The sequence below is a fragment of the Panicum virgatum genome, chromosome 6N (assembly GCF_016808335.1).
Source record: "Panicum virgatum strain AP13 chromosome 6N, P.virgatum_v5, whole genome shotgun sequence".
In the NCBI taxonomy this organism is placed as follows: domain Eukaryota; kingdom Viridiplantae; phylum Streptophyta; class Magnoliopsida; order Poales; family Poaceae; genus Panicum; species Panicum virgatum.
In genome coordinates, this window is record NC_053150.1 from 46,417,331 (window position 1) to 46,434,976 (window position 17,646).

General features: G+C 49.1%; 1 protein-coding gene across 1 annotated transcript; it reads left to right on the forward strand.

Moving 5' to 3' along the window:
- The first annotated feature begins 14,011 nt into the window (after positions 1 to 14,011).
- LOC120678231 (calcium-transporting ATPase 2, plasma membrane-type-like) lies at positions 14,012 to 16,005 on the forward strand. The gene is made up of 4 exons (XM_039959375.1): positions 14,012 to 14,020; positions 14,443 to 14,614; positions 14,843 to 15,141; positions 15,501 to 16,005. The coding sequence occupies exons 1-4, from the start codon at positions 14,012 to 14,014 to the stop codon at positions 15,747 to 15,749; spliced, it is 729 nt and encodes a 242-aa protein (XP_039815309.1). The 3' UTR covers positions 15,750 to 16,005.
- Positions 16,006 to 17,646: the final 1,641 nt, after the last annotated feature.

Sequence of the window (17,646 nt, forward strand, 5' to 3'; positions counted from 1 at the left end):
CCTGCTAGGTGCCGCTATTGACTTGTGATTCGGAAATGATTTCCGATCACGACCACCTACACATGAACCTAACGGGTCACACACTTAAGGGGTTTGGAATGTTGGAAAGCTTGCATGTATGATTGTCTCTAGTGCAAGTGGGAGATTGTTGGTGATATGCCCAAGAGCCCATCATCACAATACGGTTTAAAGGCCCAAGTGGATATTGATCCAAGAGGGATTAGGGTTACTAATGGGCCTATGAGATAGAAGCCCATTAGTACGCCCTATACATATGAGGGAGGGGCTAGGGGGGCGATGACCTGAGCCGCGCCACCTCCCTAACCGCCGCCCCTCCCTCTCTCTCGGCCGCCACCCTTGCCGTGCGTGCGGTGCTAGCACACCGACGCCCGGCGTTTCATCCCCATACGTGTGGACTCCGTGGAGGCGCTGCTGCGACTACTGCGCTGATCGGCTGCTGGGATCAAGTACGAGGAGCTCGGTTCGTGGGACGTGATCGACTACTTCCTCTACATCGACGCGCGACTTTTTCCGCTGCGCTGCGCGTCTAGTGGTAACGATCTATGATCTTCTACTCGCAAGTATCTTGGGTTTATGCGGTAGTGATGCTAGCGTAGCCTACCCATTTCCCTACACTTTGACCACGAGCAAAGGTGTCGTCAGCATATTGGAGGACAGGGCATGACAGGGAATCAACTATGGGGTGCTGCAAAAGGCCTTGCATGGAGGCACTCAGAACCATTTGCTGCAGAAGGTCTGCCACAAGGATGAACAAATAGGGTGACAGAGGATCCCCTTGACGCAAACCCTTCCGGCACTGAATCCATTTACCAGGAACACCGTTTAGCACAACAGCAGTCTGGCTGGAGGTGTTGAGGTTGGTGATCCAAGTACGCCAACGAGCAGGGAATCCTTTCGCTAGAAGAATAGCATCCAAGGCATGCCAATCAACATAATCGAAAGCCTTCCTGAAGTCAAGCTTGAGGATGATTGCAGAGGCACCTCGCTTGTGGCAGCATTGGACAACTTCAGTAGCATAAATAAAGTTCTCTGCAATACAACGACCTTTGATGAACCCGGCCTGATCAGAGTGCACAAGATGAGGAATAAACGGTTGCAAGCGGAGCGTCATACCCTTGGTACAGATCTTGGTGACACAATTCTGCAAGGAGATAGGTCTGTAGTCTTTGGCCAGGAGGGAGGCAGCTTTCTTAGGCAAGAGGGCAAGATAAGCCTTGTTGACATGTTCAAGGTCAGCTGTACCCGCATGGAAGGCATTCAGGAAGGCAAGAAGATCATGCTTTACTAGTTCCCAGTTTGCTCTGAAGAAGAGAGGTGTAAAGCCATCAGGGCCGGGTGCAGTGTCGGTCTTCATGGAGAATAGGATGGTCTTGAGTTCCTCAAGAGAGAAGGGCTCAACCAGAGCTGTAGCCTGACCAGTTGTAAGAGTAGTGCAGCTGAGGAGGGAGGCTAATTCTGGCATATCAGAGCATTGATCAGCTTGTCCCAACAGACCCGAGTAGAAGGCATGAAGAATGGCAGCTTTGGAGGCATGATCAGATACCAAAGAACCATCAGCAGCTTGAAGTGCTTGAATCTGGTTGCGTCGCCATTGCACAGTAGCGGCCATGTGATGAAATTTGGTGTTCTCATCTCCAAGCTTACAGGAACGGAATTTGCTTCGCTGGTGCCAGAAGATGGCAAGCTGCTTTCCATGCTCCAAGGCCGCAGCTCGAACCAAGGTTCTCAGGTTGAATTCAGCCAGGAATAGGGGCTGGGCTTCCTCAATGTGGTCGATCATGGCAATGACTAAGTTGCAGTTTTGTAGGAGGTCGAAAGGGGAGCGTTTTTGCCGGTGCCAGAGCTTGAGATCATGCCGACATCGTTTGAGCTTTCTGACGAGCAGAGCAGCATGATTGCATTGAGGAGCAAGCAGACCAGGAACACTAAGCCAGGCAGAGGAAACAGTATCTGTAAAACCTTCCACACGCGGCCAGTGATTGTTGAACCGAAAGATCACCGGCTTCGGAATTGTTGTAACTGCAGTGAGGACAAGCTGACAGTGATCCGAAACAGCAGCCGAGGAAGAGGCAAGAGTCGAGTTGGGGAGGCAGAAACTCCATTCAGTGTTAACAAAGAACCTGTCAAGACGTACCAGAATGGGAACCTCCTGATGGTTGGACCAAGTGAAGCGTCTGTCGAGCAAGGGGAGCTCCTGCAGAGCCATAGCATCCAGAGAACCATTGAACCAGTCCGCCTCCAAAGAGTCAAAATTACCATTGGAGCGGTCGTCGGGAGATCTGATGAGGTTGAAGTCTCCAACAAGTACCCATGGGCCAGATACAGAGGACTGGAGACCAAACAACTCATCCAAGAATGCCTGCTTATCACCATGCAGGCAAGGACCATAGCAGTTGGTCACAGTGACAGTGAGATTAGAGCAAGTGGATTGGAGGATGGTTGTCAAGGAGTGAGCTGTGTGGCCGGAGGAGGTGAGGTTGAAGCAATTCTGGTCCCAAGAGGTAAGAATACCAGCAGAGGCACCATTTGAGGCCAGGAAGGTGAAGGAAGAGGCGTGGTTAGCAGGGAGAAGGGAGAGTACTTTGAAGCAATCAATAGTTTGTAGCTTGGTTTCCTGAAAGCAGATGATGGTAGGGGTAGTTTGAGGAATGGCGAGCCGAATATTGTTGTATTTGCCCCTGTCACCAAGCCCTCTTACATTCCAGGAGAGAATGGTGAGAGATCTAGCCATAAGGAAAGCCAAGCACCACCAAACCCAGAGAAATGCAACTAGACAGGCCTTGGCAGGAAGCAAGCCAACAATATGACATGAAGGAATCATGCTCCGGCAGCCGGGGAGCTCTCAGCACTGAGTATCTCCTGAGAGTTTTAAGGCGCGTTAAGTACAGACCAGGACCCAAGCACAGGGTCATTACAAAAGTGAGAGCAACGTAGGCTCTCCAGCAGCAGTAAAAAGGGCGAGGAGCATGAACATGAAGTTGCAGGCGCATCAGTCTAGCGGATCGACGGCAGAAACGGGGCAGCCATCCAAGTTGAGGAGGTGGCCATCAGGGACACCACAAGCCCGCCCTAGCAGCTGCAAATCTTGGAGGCACCAGGCCGGAGTAGCCGAGGCCGGAGCAGCATCGGAGTCGACGTTGTTGTTGCCCGCAGAGGTGGCCGCACCCAGCTTACGCTTCTTGAGGCGAACAGCAGCATCAGCCACCGTCTCACGGAGGGGGGCCTCCTTGGTACGGAGACGGGAGCTGCGACGCTTGCCAACCACATCCTCAGTGGCAGCAAGGGTCGGGATCATCGTAGATGTAGCGGGGAGCCGGGTCTTCTTAGGCGGAGGCAGGGCAGCAACATCAGAGAGCTCCAGGGGAGCAACGTCGACATCGGGGAGCTCCGGGGAACCAAGAGGCAGCGGCGGCAAGGGGATGGTCACGGAAGTGATGAGACACTCCGCGTCCCCAAGGCTGCGCAAGGGCTCCGGAGCCACCGGCAGGATGTCGAGGTCGAGGACGTCGAAGTTTGGCGAAGTGGGGGGCGCAGGAACAACAGCCGGCGGTGGCACCAGGACAGCAAGGTCAATGTCGAGGGCGGCAGGAACAGTGGAGGTTGGTGGAGCAGTCGGAGAAGCAGCAGAGGCGGCCCGGGGGAGGGGGCGGCCGTTGCACAGGTTGTTGGCATCCCGGATGGAGATGTTCGGAGCCGGGGCCGCGCCAAAGCCAGTGGCGATGATGTCGACGGAGCAGGACAGAGAGCGGGTGGACCCCACCTCTGCAAGCTGGTGAAGGAATCCCACGGAGGCGGTGCAGAGGTTGACGACGAACATTCCCTGGTCCCCCGGAATGTTGGCCCGGAAAGGCTGGGTGGGGATCCGATACAGGCCTCGCTCGCCGCGTTCACCAACCGTGCGGATCTCAAAGAAGGAGCCACGGAGCATGTGGAAGGAGACAGAAACCGGCTTGGAAAGCAAAGGTTCGGCAAGTACCTCGGGGTAGTAGAGCTGACCCAGGTCACGGCCAATAGGGATCGGCAGCACGTCGCCCAGGGACATGAAGGCGCGGCGAGCATGGCGCGCATGGTCCCCCAGGTAGGCAGAGCCAGCCGCCGACATCCCCAAGGCCGCGGCAACCGACCCATCTAGGGGAAGCCCAGCCGGCGGCGGGGCCTCACCAGGAACGGCAACATCGGCGGCAACGGGGGGTGTGGTGGCGCAGCCGGACCCGGAGGCAGGCCATCATCGTCGGAGTCAGAGTCCTCAAGGTGCTCGATGTGGAGGATCTCGATCTGAGCCATAGCGCCCAAACCAGCATGGTTCTTGACATATTCCTCGAAAGGAATGTCGGCCGTGCCTTCCACCTTGACAGTCAAGAGCACGACAAAGAAGTCAGTGCCCTGAATGCAAACCGGATCGACGAGATGCGGGTTGGCGTAGGGGCCGGCGGAGTAGACGATGCGCTCGCGGTTCCAGTGCTCCATGGGGAAGTTGCGGATGGCGAGGTGGGCGAATGCCTCATGGCCGAACTGGAAGCGGTTGGGGGTCTCGGTGTGGCGCTCCAGCCGGACAGTGTGCTCACGGCCGAGGAACGGCGCCAGCAGCATGGTCTGCTCACGAGCAGCATTGCTTTCGAACATGATGAGAGCAGCACCATAGGACGAAGGGGCGAGCGTCACGCGGGGATTACCCCCAAGGCCGCCTAGAGCGTGGCGGATGTGACTCGTCGGCGACGCCGGGGTGGGGTCGACGAGACCAAAGGCGAGGTGCGCGAAGCGCATTGCACCGGCGCATGAGACGTCGATGGGATTAGGCGTTGCAGTCCCTCAGCAAGCGAGGCATCCTCCACTGCACATCCAGAGGGGGAGCACCACCCGAGGCAGGCGCAAGCGTGCACTGGGCGCAGCCGTCCACCAGAGGACGCACACGGCGCGAGGTGACGACGCGACGGCTAGCCCCACCGCCCGGCAACCGAGCGGCAGCAGCAGAGCGCCCAGGCAGCCCCCCCGCGCGCTCGCGCCCGTGCCCTCAGGAGTGGCGAGGCCAGATGACCAAGGGGAAACCGGCTGGAGCGGCGAGGCCAGATGACCAAGGGGAAACCGGCTAGAGCGGCGCATCGGGCACAGCACCGCGGGGGGAGACCGGCACGGCAGCACCACCCCCTGGGAGGGGGGAGGCGGGAACCGGACCAACCGGTTGCGGGAGGGACGCAGAGGCCGACGCCGCAGAGGCGAAGAAGAGGACCTTCACCGGGCCATGGCGGAGCACCCCAAGAGTGAGGATGAACCGGGCGATGGACGGCCGAGCAATTGCGATACGGAAGAGGGCCGGCGAGACATGGGAGACGCAGGACGGGCCACCCAACCAGTAGCTCAGGGTGTTCCGCATCCAGGCGAGGTTGCAGGAGGCGAGTCTGGGGTAGGGGTCACCCAGAGCTCAGAGAGCTCGAACAATGGCGACGCCGCAGAGAGAGGCACAAAGACAGGCGAATGGAAGTTCCGGAGGCAGTAGTCACGGAACGCATCACTTGGCGAGAGAGGAGCGCTAGGAGTGGGGTTACCAGCATGGGACCAGCGGGGAGCGCTAGCAGAAGTGAAGCCGGCAATGGCAGGGTTAGGTCGGCCAGGAGGCAGTGTGGAGGCAGGGTTAGGACGGCGGCGACGGCGAGGACGGGAATGCGTTCTTGGGCTAGGTGGCGCGGTGGCGGCAACGGCCGGGGAGGTCGGGTCGCCGGAGCGAGGGGGGGAGGGGGGGGCTCGTATGGAGGATGACGGTTACGACGGGAGCCCGAGCAGAGGCGGCGGCGCCCGCCCCCGCGGCGACTGCCCCCACGGCGACCGCGACCTTGGTGACCGCGTGTAACGCCCCGATATTTTGCCCCTGTAGATAACACTAGATATTTTTGCCTGTACGTGGCCACCGTGACCAATTTGGCCACGGCACCGCGAGGGCGCGTGCGGCACCGCGAGGGCGCGTGCGGCACCGCGAGAGCGCTGCACGCGCCGTGCGTCTCGCGCTGCTGCTCGCCGCTGCCCCTCTCTCCCCCTCCATCGCCTCTCTCGCGTGCGGATGCCGCCAAGGCCGCGCCGGCTGAGCTTGCCTGCGAGCGCTCGCCGCACGTTTGCGCGCCGTGCGCGCCGCGCCGTCTCGCCTCGCCGCCGCTCGCCATGGCCGCCAGTCGCCGCCGCACGCCGCGAGCAGTGCCCACGCGGCACGGGCCGCGCCTTCGCGCGCGCCGGCACCGCCCGGCCGCGCTGGAGCTCGCACCGCCCCCCAACGCCGCCATCTGGCCCTGTGCCAGCCGGAACGGCCACGCCGCCACGCCCGCCATGGCCGCCGCCCGCACCTCCACGCCGAGCCATCGACCGAGCTCGCCCCGCCCTCCACCAACCCCCAAATCCGCTTGACCTCGGCTCCCTGAAGCTCCTTGGCCTCTCCTCCGCCCGCCCCGGCCACCGGAGTTCACCGGAGTGAGCTCAGCACCGCCGCCGGCCGCCGCCCGCCGTGGAGCCGCCGCCACAGACCACCTCCTCGCGCTCCAAGGCCACCTACAGGTCCGCGCCGATCTCCTCTCTCTCCTCCGCCCCGGGCCCTCGCCACCGGCGAGCCCCCTCGCCGGGAAACGGCGGCGCCACCGCCTCCTCTGTTTTGGCCGGCCAGGGACCCGATCGCAAGACTCAAAATGTTCCAGGGGTCTATCTGCGAAAGTTCTTTTCTTTCTTAGTTTCAAAAGCAGTAAATTTGTAAAATCAATACAAAATCATAGAAAAATAAAAAAAATGCAAACTAAAATTTGTTGGATGCCTTGTTCTATTATCTACAACTTTCCTTACAGGTTGATCTTTAGTTTCTAAATAGTTTTTGTTCTAGTTTAAATATTAGTCTAGGTGGATGTAAATTTGAAAATGCATAGTAAATCATGGAAAAATCATAAAATAGGAAATAAAGATGTTTTGGAATCTTTGTGATTAGATCTATGCAATGAACCTATAATATGACATGTGTTGGTAGAAAAATATTGTCCTAGAATTTTATCCAAGCTTGTTAGGGATAAAATCATATATGTAGTTATGTTGCTCCTTTTGCTATGAATTTTTTGTGGTAGGTTATTCATGTGATGTATGTTCTGTTGTAAAAATGTCAGAATTATTGATGCATGTATGACTGAGTTATTGATTTAAGTTGGATAGTGCTTAATAAATTATTATGAATAATAGAAAGGGTAAAAATAGAAAATGTGCTAAACTTGTTTAATCTCTAGTAAATTATAGTTTGAGCCATAAGTGACGAAACTTATTTTGTTATGCCCTCACGACTAGATATATGCTTTGGGTAGATAATATGACATGATTTAGTTTAATGTTTTGTTGGAAATCAATAATTGCTTGTTAATGCTTTATGTGGATAATTTGTAATAATTCCTTAAATGAAGTTGTAACAATTCAAATGCTTTAGCAATTTCATGGTAAACTAGTGATAATGTTTGTAGTTTAAGGTAAGAATTTCACATCCTGAGTTACTAATTTACCTCATAATAGGTTTGTTTAATATTAAGAACATGGATATTAGGTTTAGAAGAAAATAAACATTTGTTTTGTACAAATGATGTCGTGACTGGTGGTTAGTCATAGGAGCTAGCTTTCATGAGCTGTCTAACAAAATTTTGAAACACTTTAATTACCTCTGACCTGTTGGTTGTATGAAGTGCTCGTGTGTTAAGCTAGTGTAGGGTTGATGCAACTATTGATAAGCATCTCTCTGTATGCTGCCTGTGTCTGCTCTCTAGTTGTGCAAACTTCTTTATAAATACTGTACTGAATGGTAAATTCAGTTATTAAATTCTTGTTCATGTATAAATCATGTTAAATCTGATATATCAGAATGTGGTTTGTCTTTATTTACCTTGCTTATGCTTGCTCGCTTGTTACATCAAGTTCTAGTTTAATCCTTCTTGCTTTATCGTATTGCTTGGCTTTTCTAAATAAATTTAGTAATGCTTTCTAGAAGGAAATACTTCAGGCTAAAATAAATTAAATGAACTCTAGTATTTCAGCACCAACCCAATTGTCTTTTGAGTTTGTTTGTTGTGTTTACTCGATAAATGATTGCCAGTCATGTCTTTCTTTTAATCGTATCGCATTATATGGCATTATGCTCGTGCCCATGCAATCGTGACATTGTGCTAGCCTCGCTTGTCCTTTTTGCTGTATCATCTACTACACTGACATGCATTCAGACATCCGCATTGGTGCATCTCATCTAGGTACGCTAGATGTACAACGCATGTAGGTGAAGCACATGATTTTGGAGCCGAGTCAGAAGACGGTGGATGGTGGACACATCTGGAAGATGGATGAATGGATCCCGATATGCATGACCGAAGAAAGGTACTTGCCAAGCGAGTATCATCTAACTAACACTGACTCAGTGTTAATCCCAGGCAAGCCCCGGAGCATAACCTGTTATTTTAACTTATGAAATGTTATATATATATATATATACACTTGATTATGCATTAAGTTTCTAGACGTTGAATGAAACCCTAATTGCATAATTCCTAGGTTCCATTGGTCGAAATATTAGTATGGGTAGGTCGGTATCTTTGCCATGCTAAAAAAATAGAATTCGGTAGAAGTCGAGTAATTTCATGTTACTCGCGAGATATAGGATGTCTCTATGAATTGATTATGGAATATTGGAATATGGAGGAAAGGAAATGAATTGGAGACCGGGCGGGAACTGCCTAGCCCCGTCTGTGTCGGTTAAGGACTGTACCGTTGTCGGCCCTGCTGATCATGTTTGAATTGTACTAACCGCATACCGGGAGTAGGAGGTAGTCGAAACCGGTAAGCCGAGTACTGCCTCACCTCGAAAGTACAGGACTCCATCTCACCTCCTGGGGTAGTCGAGTAGTCGCGGAGAAATGGGGTTGCATATGTTTACTTTTGGTGGTCTCACGTTGAGCTCGGCTGACCATATGATGGTGGGGCGGTCCTGTAGTTCGAGACGGGGAGGGGAATGGTTGGCTCGTATAGTCCGACGGGGCATATGCGTGCCGTGTTGGTTAGGTCCACATTGCAAGGTTAAATCGGATCGATTCGCCATCAGTCGCTCTCAGACATGAGCACCTTGATCTCCGAGTCACATCGTAGTAAGGAAATGAAACGAAATGATATGATACATGTTGATGTTATTTAATCATTTATGTTTTCACATTGATTGTTATAGATCTGCAAATCATAAATGTTTAGCAACTTTATAACTATAATTTGGAGTTAAAATTTTGAAATTAAGGATCTACCCTTAGATGCTTTTTTGCAAATAAATCCACCAGCCAGAAAACTTTGCATGTCTAGATATGTGGGCTAAGTATACCCAAAAGTCGGATAAGTCTTGCTGAGTATTAGTATACTCAGGATTTGTTGTTTACCCTGTTTCAGGTATAGAAGTTAACCAGAATTCGCATCAGTGGGCTCGATGTGACGACCTCACGTGTTCATAGTTATCGTTTTGTTTTATTGGTTCTCAATCAAATTTCCTTCTCTCAGGTCATATTCTCTTCCGCTGTTGTCATTTATTTTATGTAAATTCTAAATTTAAAATTGTTTTGTAAATATTCATGTTATTATCTATTTTTGTGAAATTATATTATGCTGGTACCATCTGTGCTCGCCGTTGCGCGAGACTTCTGGTGTGTTTCGATCGGCCTGTGGGTTGGAAACAGGCTGTCAGGTTACACTTAATTAAGCTAATGTGCCTGATGCATTGAAATGATGGTCATTACGTTTAATTAAGCCGTTTAACTTGGCGTTTCTGTCACACCGCGCCCGCGGCGACAGTGACCTTGGCGTCCGCGCCCTCGACGACCGCGCCAGCGGCGACCGCCCCCGCTGTTCTCGACCCGCCATCCTCCCCGATTCGACCGGAAGCTGCTGCGGGACGAGTGACGCGTGCGGCGTCGATTTCATCTCCGGCGTCTTCAAGCTCATCGGACTGCTCCTTCTCCTCCGCCGCTCTTGAGCGCAAGGGGGCTAAGTACAGTCGAGAGCTGGCCGCGGCGCGGGAGCGGCGACTTCAAGCTCTCGCCAAGGCTACGGTTGAGGTAGTTGTTGTATCCCCTCCTCCCTCCCCTCGCGTAGTCCTCCAGCCGCCACCGTCGCAGTCATCCCCTCCCACGTCGCCTCCGCCGCATTCATCCCCATTCCCATCGTCCCATGAGGTTTCCCTCTTTCCGCCGCACCTCCCCTCATCCCCACATCTGCACTGCTCTCCACATCATGCTTCGACATCTCCGCCATGCGATTTGCTTCTTATTTCGTGTTCCCCTATCCGGTTGGATTATGCGACGAATTCGTCGGTTGTTCTCGAATCAACGAAGGATGAAGTGGTTGATCATATGACATCTAATTTTGACTCTGATAGTACAGATTGGGAATCGGACTCCTCGGAGGCCTTACAACGATATCATAAGAAATTTGCGAGAATGTCTGAAAGAAATGATGCGAATATTAGGCCAGCGGAAATTCCGACGGCTGATTCGTATCAGTTGGACTCAGCTGTGTCTCATTCCGGCATTTCGCTAAGCTGTCTGGTGAAAACTCCACTCCCAGAGCCAAATCATGGCTTGTTGGTTGAATGCAACACAAGTGAGAACGTCCAAAATGTCATTGAAATGTCTGATTCCAAACTAACGGAAAATCCGATTACTGGATCAGGGCAAAATACAAATGGCGATATGGTTGGGATTGATGGGGAGCAGACACAAACAGTCTATAATCGTGTCATGAAAGTATGAAACACAAATGGAATCATCAGGTACGGTTTATCTCCTCAACCAGAGGGATTAATCACGGGAGGAGCCATGGAGCTTACTCATTCCCAATGAATCCTTCTGAAAGGGAACTAAGACAAAAATCATTAGCTGTGAGATTTCCATTTGAGCAGGTTCTGAATGATAGGGTTAAACTAAAGTATGCTCCGATTGAATTCCAATGGAATATTCAGGAAAATCCTGATAAAATAACAGAGCCCCTTGCATTCGCTCAAATTATGGAGAAGAAGCCTGACATGTGGGGTTACAGACGTCAGGAACGGTGGTTCAGACTTCAGACAACCGCCCAAGGTGATAATTGTCACCGGTCTATTAGGAGCATATCCTGAACAAGTGACACATGTCACCAACCTAAAGCAAACTGCTAAGGGTAAGTGTAACAAGAATAGTGACCGTGGGTCAGGTCACCTCCCTCCCAATCCATCTTTTACTGGCATAGAATACTCCCAACCCATGCCCATCTCAAACCTGCAAAAGTTCGTGGGTCACCTTTGGGAGAAACCTAGGCCCTGTTTGGTTGTGTGGATGGGAAACATGTTATGGAATTATTTTCATGTGTTTGGGTCTCACGGGATGGGCCAAAGACGGGACCCACAGCTGACCGCGTCAGGCGTCAGCATGCGCATCACTCCGCGCACAACGATGCGCCCCCAATGCGCTTCAGGCCTTGTTTAGTTCCCACCCCATAAACCTCGTAAACGCAAAAAAAAATGTCACATCGAATATTTTGACACATATATGAAGTACTAAATAAAGTCTATTTATAAAACTTTTTGCATAGATGGGCTGTAAATTGTGAGACGAATCTAATGAGCCTACTTAATCCATGATTTGCAGCAGTGATGCTACAGTAACCATCCGCTAATTATTAACTAGCAAGGTGGCCCGCGCTAATAGCGCGGCTAGTCTGATTTCAGCTATCATAATAACATTATGTACATAAAATTCATTTTTCTATCTCTAGGTAGTTTCTTACTTTTCTTTCTCATAGTGATGAGGTATATGTGTAGATTCTTTTCAGTTGTTATATTCTCCCATTGTCTTCTTGAGCAATTACATCAATATACCATCTTCTTTCTTGGGCCTTGAGCAAGCTAATTTTCTCATCAATGATCAAGATCTTGGTGCGCATCTAATCATTCAACATCATATATAAATCTATACTCTTTTATATTCTCCTACTTTTTTAAACATGATTTGCTCAAGCCTGTGGACACCCTAGGCTGGATGGACTTCATATTCTTATACTATTATTTTATCACTTTAAGTTTTAGTTTTGTGTACTTTTTTAGCTATGGTCTCGATATCATTCTTAGGAACTACACAAATAGACCATCCTCTTTTCCACGCCTTGAGCAAGCCAATTTCCCCTCTAATCATCCCAGTCTTGATGCATGTGTAGTCCATTAATATTCTGAACTAAACCTCCCCTCCTTGATATTCTAATAGAATACTTTAGCCCAAGACAAATCTACACCGCTCCATATTGGTATTCATAGTCTTTTTGGCCCTATTTACCTTGTCTCTTCTTTTATACTTTCTCTCTTGCCTTGCCTTCTATATGTTGTTGTTCTTGTCTTCTAAGAATGCTTCATCTTTTACATCATGCTTTTCTATCATGACCTGCTCGTATTGATCCATAGGTTATCCGTGTTCCCATTTATCATGTTGGCTTTCACCGACATATCCATTATGATGCCCACATCCTTTTGCAGCATTTCATTATGACCAATAGGATTTCCATGTCCTCTACTGATAGCTTGGCATTATGTACCCTAATGGTAAAATGTTAATCTTATAATGCACTCATTATTTAATCCTAATTTTAGGTTAAACCAATTAAATTTTATATAAGCTATTTATTTGGATATTTTAGTATCACTAGCGGACCTAGGGCCTAGCGACCCTAAGTCGTCGCCCGTGCTCCTCTGCTGCAAATTCTACTATGAGCCTAGATCTTCATAAAATCCAACTTATATCTTCTCTTTTTTAGTTTAACTTGGTTAATATTTTACCAGTACTGTGAAAAAAGAAGGTAGCATTAAAATTTTAGGAACCAATGTCCCTTTATTTAAGTAATCTGTTCAAAATTTAGATACTATTTGTCATTACTATTCCTAAAGATTTAGTGATTTATTTTATTATTTACTTGGATCTTTTATTTTTATATTTCTATTTTTAGATTTTATATTGTATTAAACAAACCCCTCTAGAATAATTTAAAATATTGGATTATCATAAGAATCAATGTTATCAATTATCTTTTATTAGTATGGCAATTTCAAGCCATATTTATAAATCTATCTTAAATAATTTTACTTTACATGGGCTATATATATATATATAATTTGCTTCCCAAACTCAATAGAAATCAAATATCAGTTTTTATTATTTGATTAATTTGGATCCGATACTAAAATAGCTCCGTGCCAACTTTAGTACCGGACCAAAAGTTAACCGGTACTAATCGTATGGGACGAAAGCTCGTTTTTATTGTAGTGTATGCACTCTTTTTCAAGTGCTAATTTCCTTTTTCTTATTCTAAATTTAGCTATTTGGTTGTAGTGAAGTCTGAATTTTATTATTTTTAATTCCTAATTTATTTATTTACTAATCATATTTGGCAAGTTTTTTTTATCAAATCCTAATTTTCTCAATTTTTTAATTATATATATATATCATATTTGATATAGACTCTTTGAGTTAATTTTGATCGTTAGATCTTCATAAAATTTCATGGTGTATATTCTCCTCTTTTTAGATACTTGGTAATGTCTAGCCTCTCTCGACGAATGTGGTGATTTTCTTTTAACGCTGCTTTATTTGTCGTGCTTTGCAAAAAAATTGATGTCGTGATGGATGCTACCGATCCATACATACATATGCTGTTGTTGTTTAATCATCTAGCAGCCAGTGTTTGTAGTATTACCCCGACTCCGAAATGAAGCGGCCAACCGTGTAACATATATATCCAAGGGCGAGCAGGTAGTATAGGACCGAGGTTCACGTAGGCGACCAACGCTTTGCCATCAGCCCATCCTAAACCGATGGTCACCCCCAACAAACATTGAAAATGCAGCATGGCGTACATGTCAGCTTGTGGTCTATGAAAAAGGTCATGTCATGTCACATGTGAGGCTCGTCGGCAGCTTGCCGGCTGCATGCTGTTGAGGAGTATGGCGAAGGCAAGCAGCACGGAGAGATCATGCATGGCGGCGAGCACACCCTCGCTGGACGTGAAGAGGTGCCCCGGCGCTAATTTTTAGAAGCTTATTTACTTATCATATTCGGTAAGGATTTTTAATCAAAGAAATTTTTTATTAATTTATTAATTCTGAAATATATATTTCATTGATGCCGGCAAGCCGGTGGTGAAAGTTGTGTTCAGATCAAGTTACAAATAGGAGCGTTTGCAGGAGTAGGAGTTACAGCATTGGGAAGTTTTGTACTACAACAAGCAATAATTTAATTGGTAGCTATATTTTTCGGCATGTTATTACTTGTGCTATTCTTGACATCCACATAACAGCTATAAGAATGAACTCATTTACCTGTGCTCCCAATGCCATTCATTACACAGTTCTGATATGATTATCTTTATGTGAAGGTGGCGAAAGAGAGTGCGGATGTTATCATTCTTGATGACAACTTCTCCACTATAGCCACTGTTGCTAAGTGGGGTCGATCAGTGTACATCAATATTCAGAAGTTTGTGCAGTTTCAGCTGACAGTCAATGTGGTTGCTCTCATTGTAAACTTCTCTTCAGCTTGCTTGATAGGTATTTATGAAAAGTTGATTTTATTTTTTCCCTTAAAATAAAGAATTTATGCTGCAATGCAATTACATCTATCACATAAATACTGGAATGAACCTTTTATATTTGCAATAATGTTTCGGATAATCCAAATTTGTGTTCTAATACTAACGCTGCAAACTTCAAACTTTCAAATCTGTTTGTTCTGTAAGTTGTTTCTCACTGTTCCTGTACTTTTGCTTGTTGATGAAGGGAGTGCTCCTCTTACCGCTGTGCAATTGCTCTGGGTCAACATGATCATGGACACACTAGGCGCACTGGCATTGGCCACAGAACCTCCAAACAATGAGCTGATGAAGAGAACTCCTGTTGGAAGGAAAGGAAACTTCATCAGCAACGTCATGTGGAGGAACATCATGGGACAGGCCATCTACCAGTTCCTTGTAATTTGGTATCTGCAGGCTGAAGGGAAATGGCTCTTTGCAATCGAGGGCGACAACTCCGATCTAGTCTTGAACACAATCATCTTTAACTGCTTCGTATTCTGCCAGGTAATTTGGAAGTGGTTCTTGCATTTATTTTTCTGCTTTTACCAAATATGTAGGCCCCCGTTGGCTTTACTTTGTGTTTCTTGCTGGAACTATGGCATTAGTGTGCTAATGAATTTATATCAGAAAATATGGGATTATTCCACAGAATCCCTTCTAAGAAAGGCTGAAACCTGAAAGTAGTACTTTGATACTTTCAACTGTCAGAAAAGGGGTTTCTTTACGGCAATCTGGGAAAGTATGATTACTGGAAGTTTGAAATGTTCATGAATATGGAATAAACATCCATGAACAATACTATATTTTCATTCATTTTAGCATGCGAAGCTCCACTAATTCTTTTTTTCCCCTGAACTGTGCAGGTATTCAATGAGGTGAGCTCAAGGGAGATGGAGAGGATAAATGTCTTCGAGGGCATCCTAGACAACAACGTGTTCGCCGCCGTCCTCGGCAGCACCGTCGTCTTCCAGTTCATCATAATCCAGTTCCTCGGCAACTTCGCGAACACGACCCCTCTCACGTTCACGCAGTGGATCGCCAGCATCTTCATCGGCTTCATTGGCATGCCGATCGCCGTTGCGGTGAAGATGGTGCCGGTCGATTCTGCGTAGGAGGCACTACTAATTCCTGTCAGAAACTGAAGCCTGGCAATTTTTGGCCACTGCCATTTGCATAACTAGTTCTTTTTTTTCTCCTTTGTGTAATGCATTTAGGTAAGTCGTCTTTGCCCATTTTTATTGCTGTATGATCTAGAGGTTGAGACAGGTAATGGGCCTGATCATTCAGACTGTCGAATAGGATCATGTAGCTTTTGGTGTTCCAAATTCTTCACTCTTTATGTGTTTCCTTTGGAACTCTGGAACTGTACATGGCTCGAATTGTTTGCACCAAGAACGAGTCCATTCATTTGTGATTCTACAACTGGAGCTTGAACTTGCTGCTGTTGTCCCGTCACAAGCTGCATGAGCAACTGGAGCAAGGCACTGCGCGCCGCGCGTCCGCGGCCAGTGGCCAGTGCGCCGCCGTGCCGCTGCTCTGTGCGGTGCCCGGCGCGGCGACCCGCGCACTATGCTGCCCGTCCCCTCGCCGTGCGCGCGTCCGCCAGCGCGACGGACGGGAGGCGCCGCCCATAGGCCGGAGGTTCGGCCGGCTGGAACACGGGCCTCCAGCTAGCCGTCGCGGACATGTGCGTAGCACTAGGCGGCGTGACGGCGGCATGAGCATGAACTAGTGCGCCGGGCTCCTTTTTTCCTGGTGGACGCCGGACGCGGCGAGGGGCCACGGCCAGCCCATGCCGGAGGCGCCATTGACTCATCGCCGGCCAGTGCGAGCTCCACGTCTGGGCACGTCACAAAGCGCACCAAGGTGGGCGCCGGAGGAAGTGAGACGAGGAGAAACGGCCGCGCGAGGAAGAAGCCGTTCCCCGGGCGGTGATTGGTCGGGCCCGTTGGGGACGGCCGGGACGGGGGGTGGACGGTATTTCAATCACCGTCCACCCCCCGGTGCCCTGTCTCGCTCCATTTCCCGATCCAAATCGCGACGAAAAATTCTGAAAAAAATCTCACACACTGAGCAAGAAATGTCGAAACAACCCACCAAATTTCATTTCCATCCTCGCTTTGTGGAGGGAGAAATTAAATCGAGAAAATCTGGAGGCGGGGTGGACGGACGGTATTTCAAGTACCGTCCACCCCCTTGTGTTCTTGTGTTTCAGTTCGTTCGTAGCCAAACCGAGATCCAAAAAATCTGAGAAAATTCATGGAGCCTGGGGGTTCAACGAAGAATCACCGCACCAAGTTTCAGTCCCAGGCTCAATCCATAGCAGGGAAACAGAATTACAGAACCATGGTGTTCGTTTCTTCTTGTTCAGTCTTTCCTCGCCGTCCCTTTTTCTGAACCTCGCAGATGCATGCAGGTCCCCTGTTCCTCGTTCAGTCACGTCACCTCGGCGTCGTCGCCGAGCCAGATCGCACGCAGAGAAGCTCGCGCTCCATGGTCTCGACTCGAGCGCGAGGGACGACGAGGCATCTGTTCGGGATTCATCCACACCGGCGGCGACGGGCCGTGGCGCGCGGCGCGGCGTTGGCCGAACACGCCGGGGGCACACAGCTGCAGACAGGCGGCGCCGGTTGGGGGGAGGCCTGTGGCCATGCCCTCTTGTCACGGGAATATTTTCTTCCCATCCGCTCCCTCTGCCGTGCGCCCGTGCGGTCGTCCGTGCGCCCGACACAAACAAGGCCAATAGCCATAGGAAAAATCAGATATACGTTCGAGTGTCCGTGGCCTTCGTGAATACGCCGTGCGGTCGTTCTGCACTTCTGTGCCCTTCTTATTTCTCCATGCAGCCGGTATGCCTTGTTGAATTGTGCTTCAAATTGATGTACCAACGATAGCGGTGGAGACATGAGCCGGATGACAAGCAGCGACACACATGAATCATCTGTAGAAAGCAGGTACATCTCAAAATCTTCATCCAATTAGCCGGCCCATTAGTAAGTTTTCCTTTTC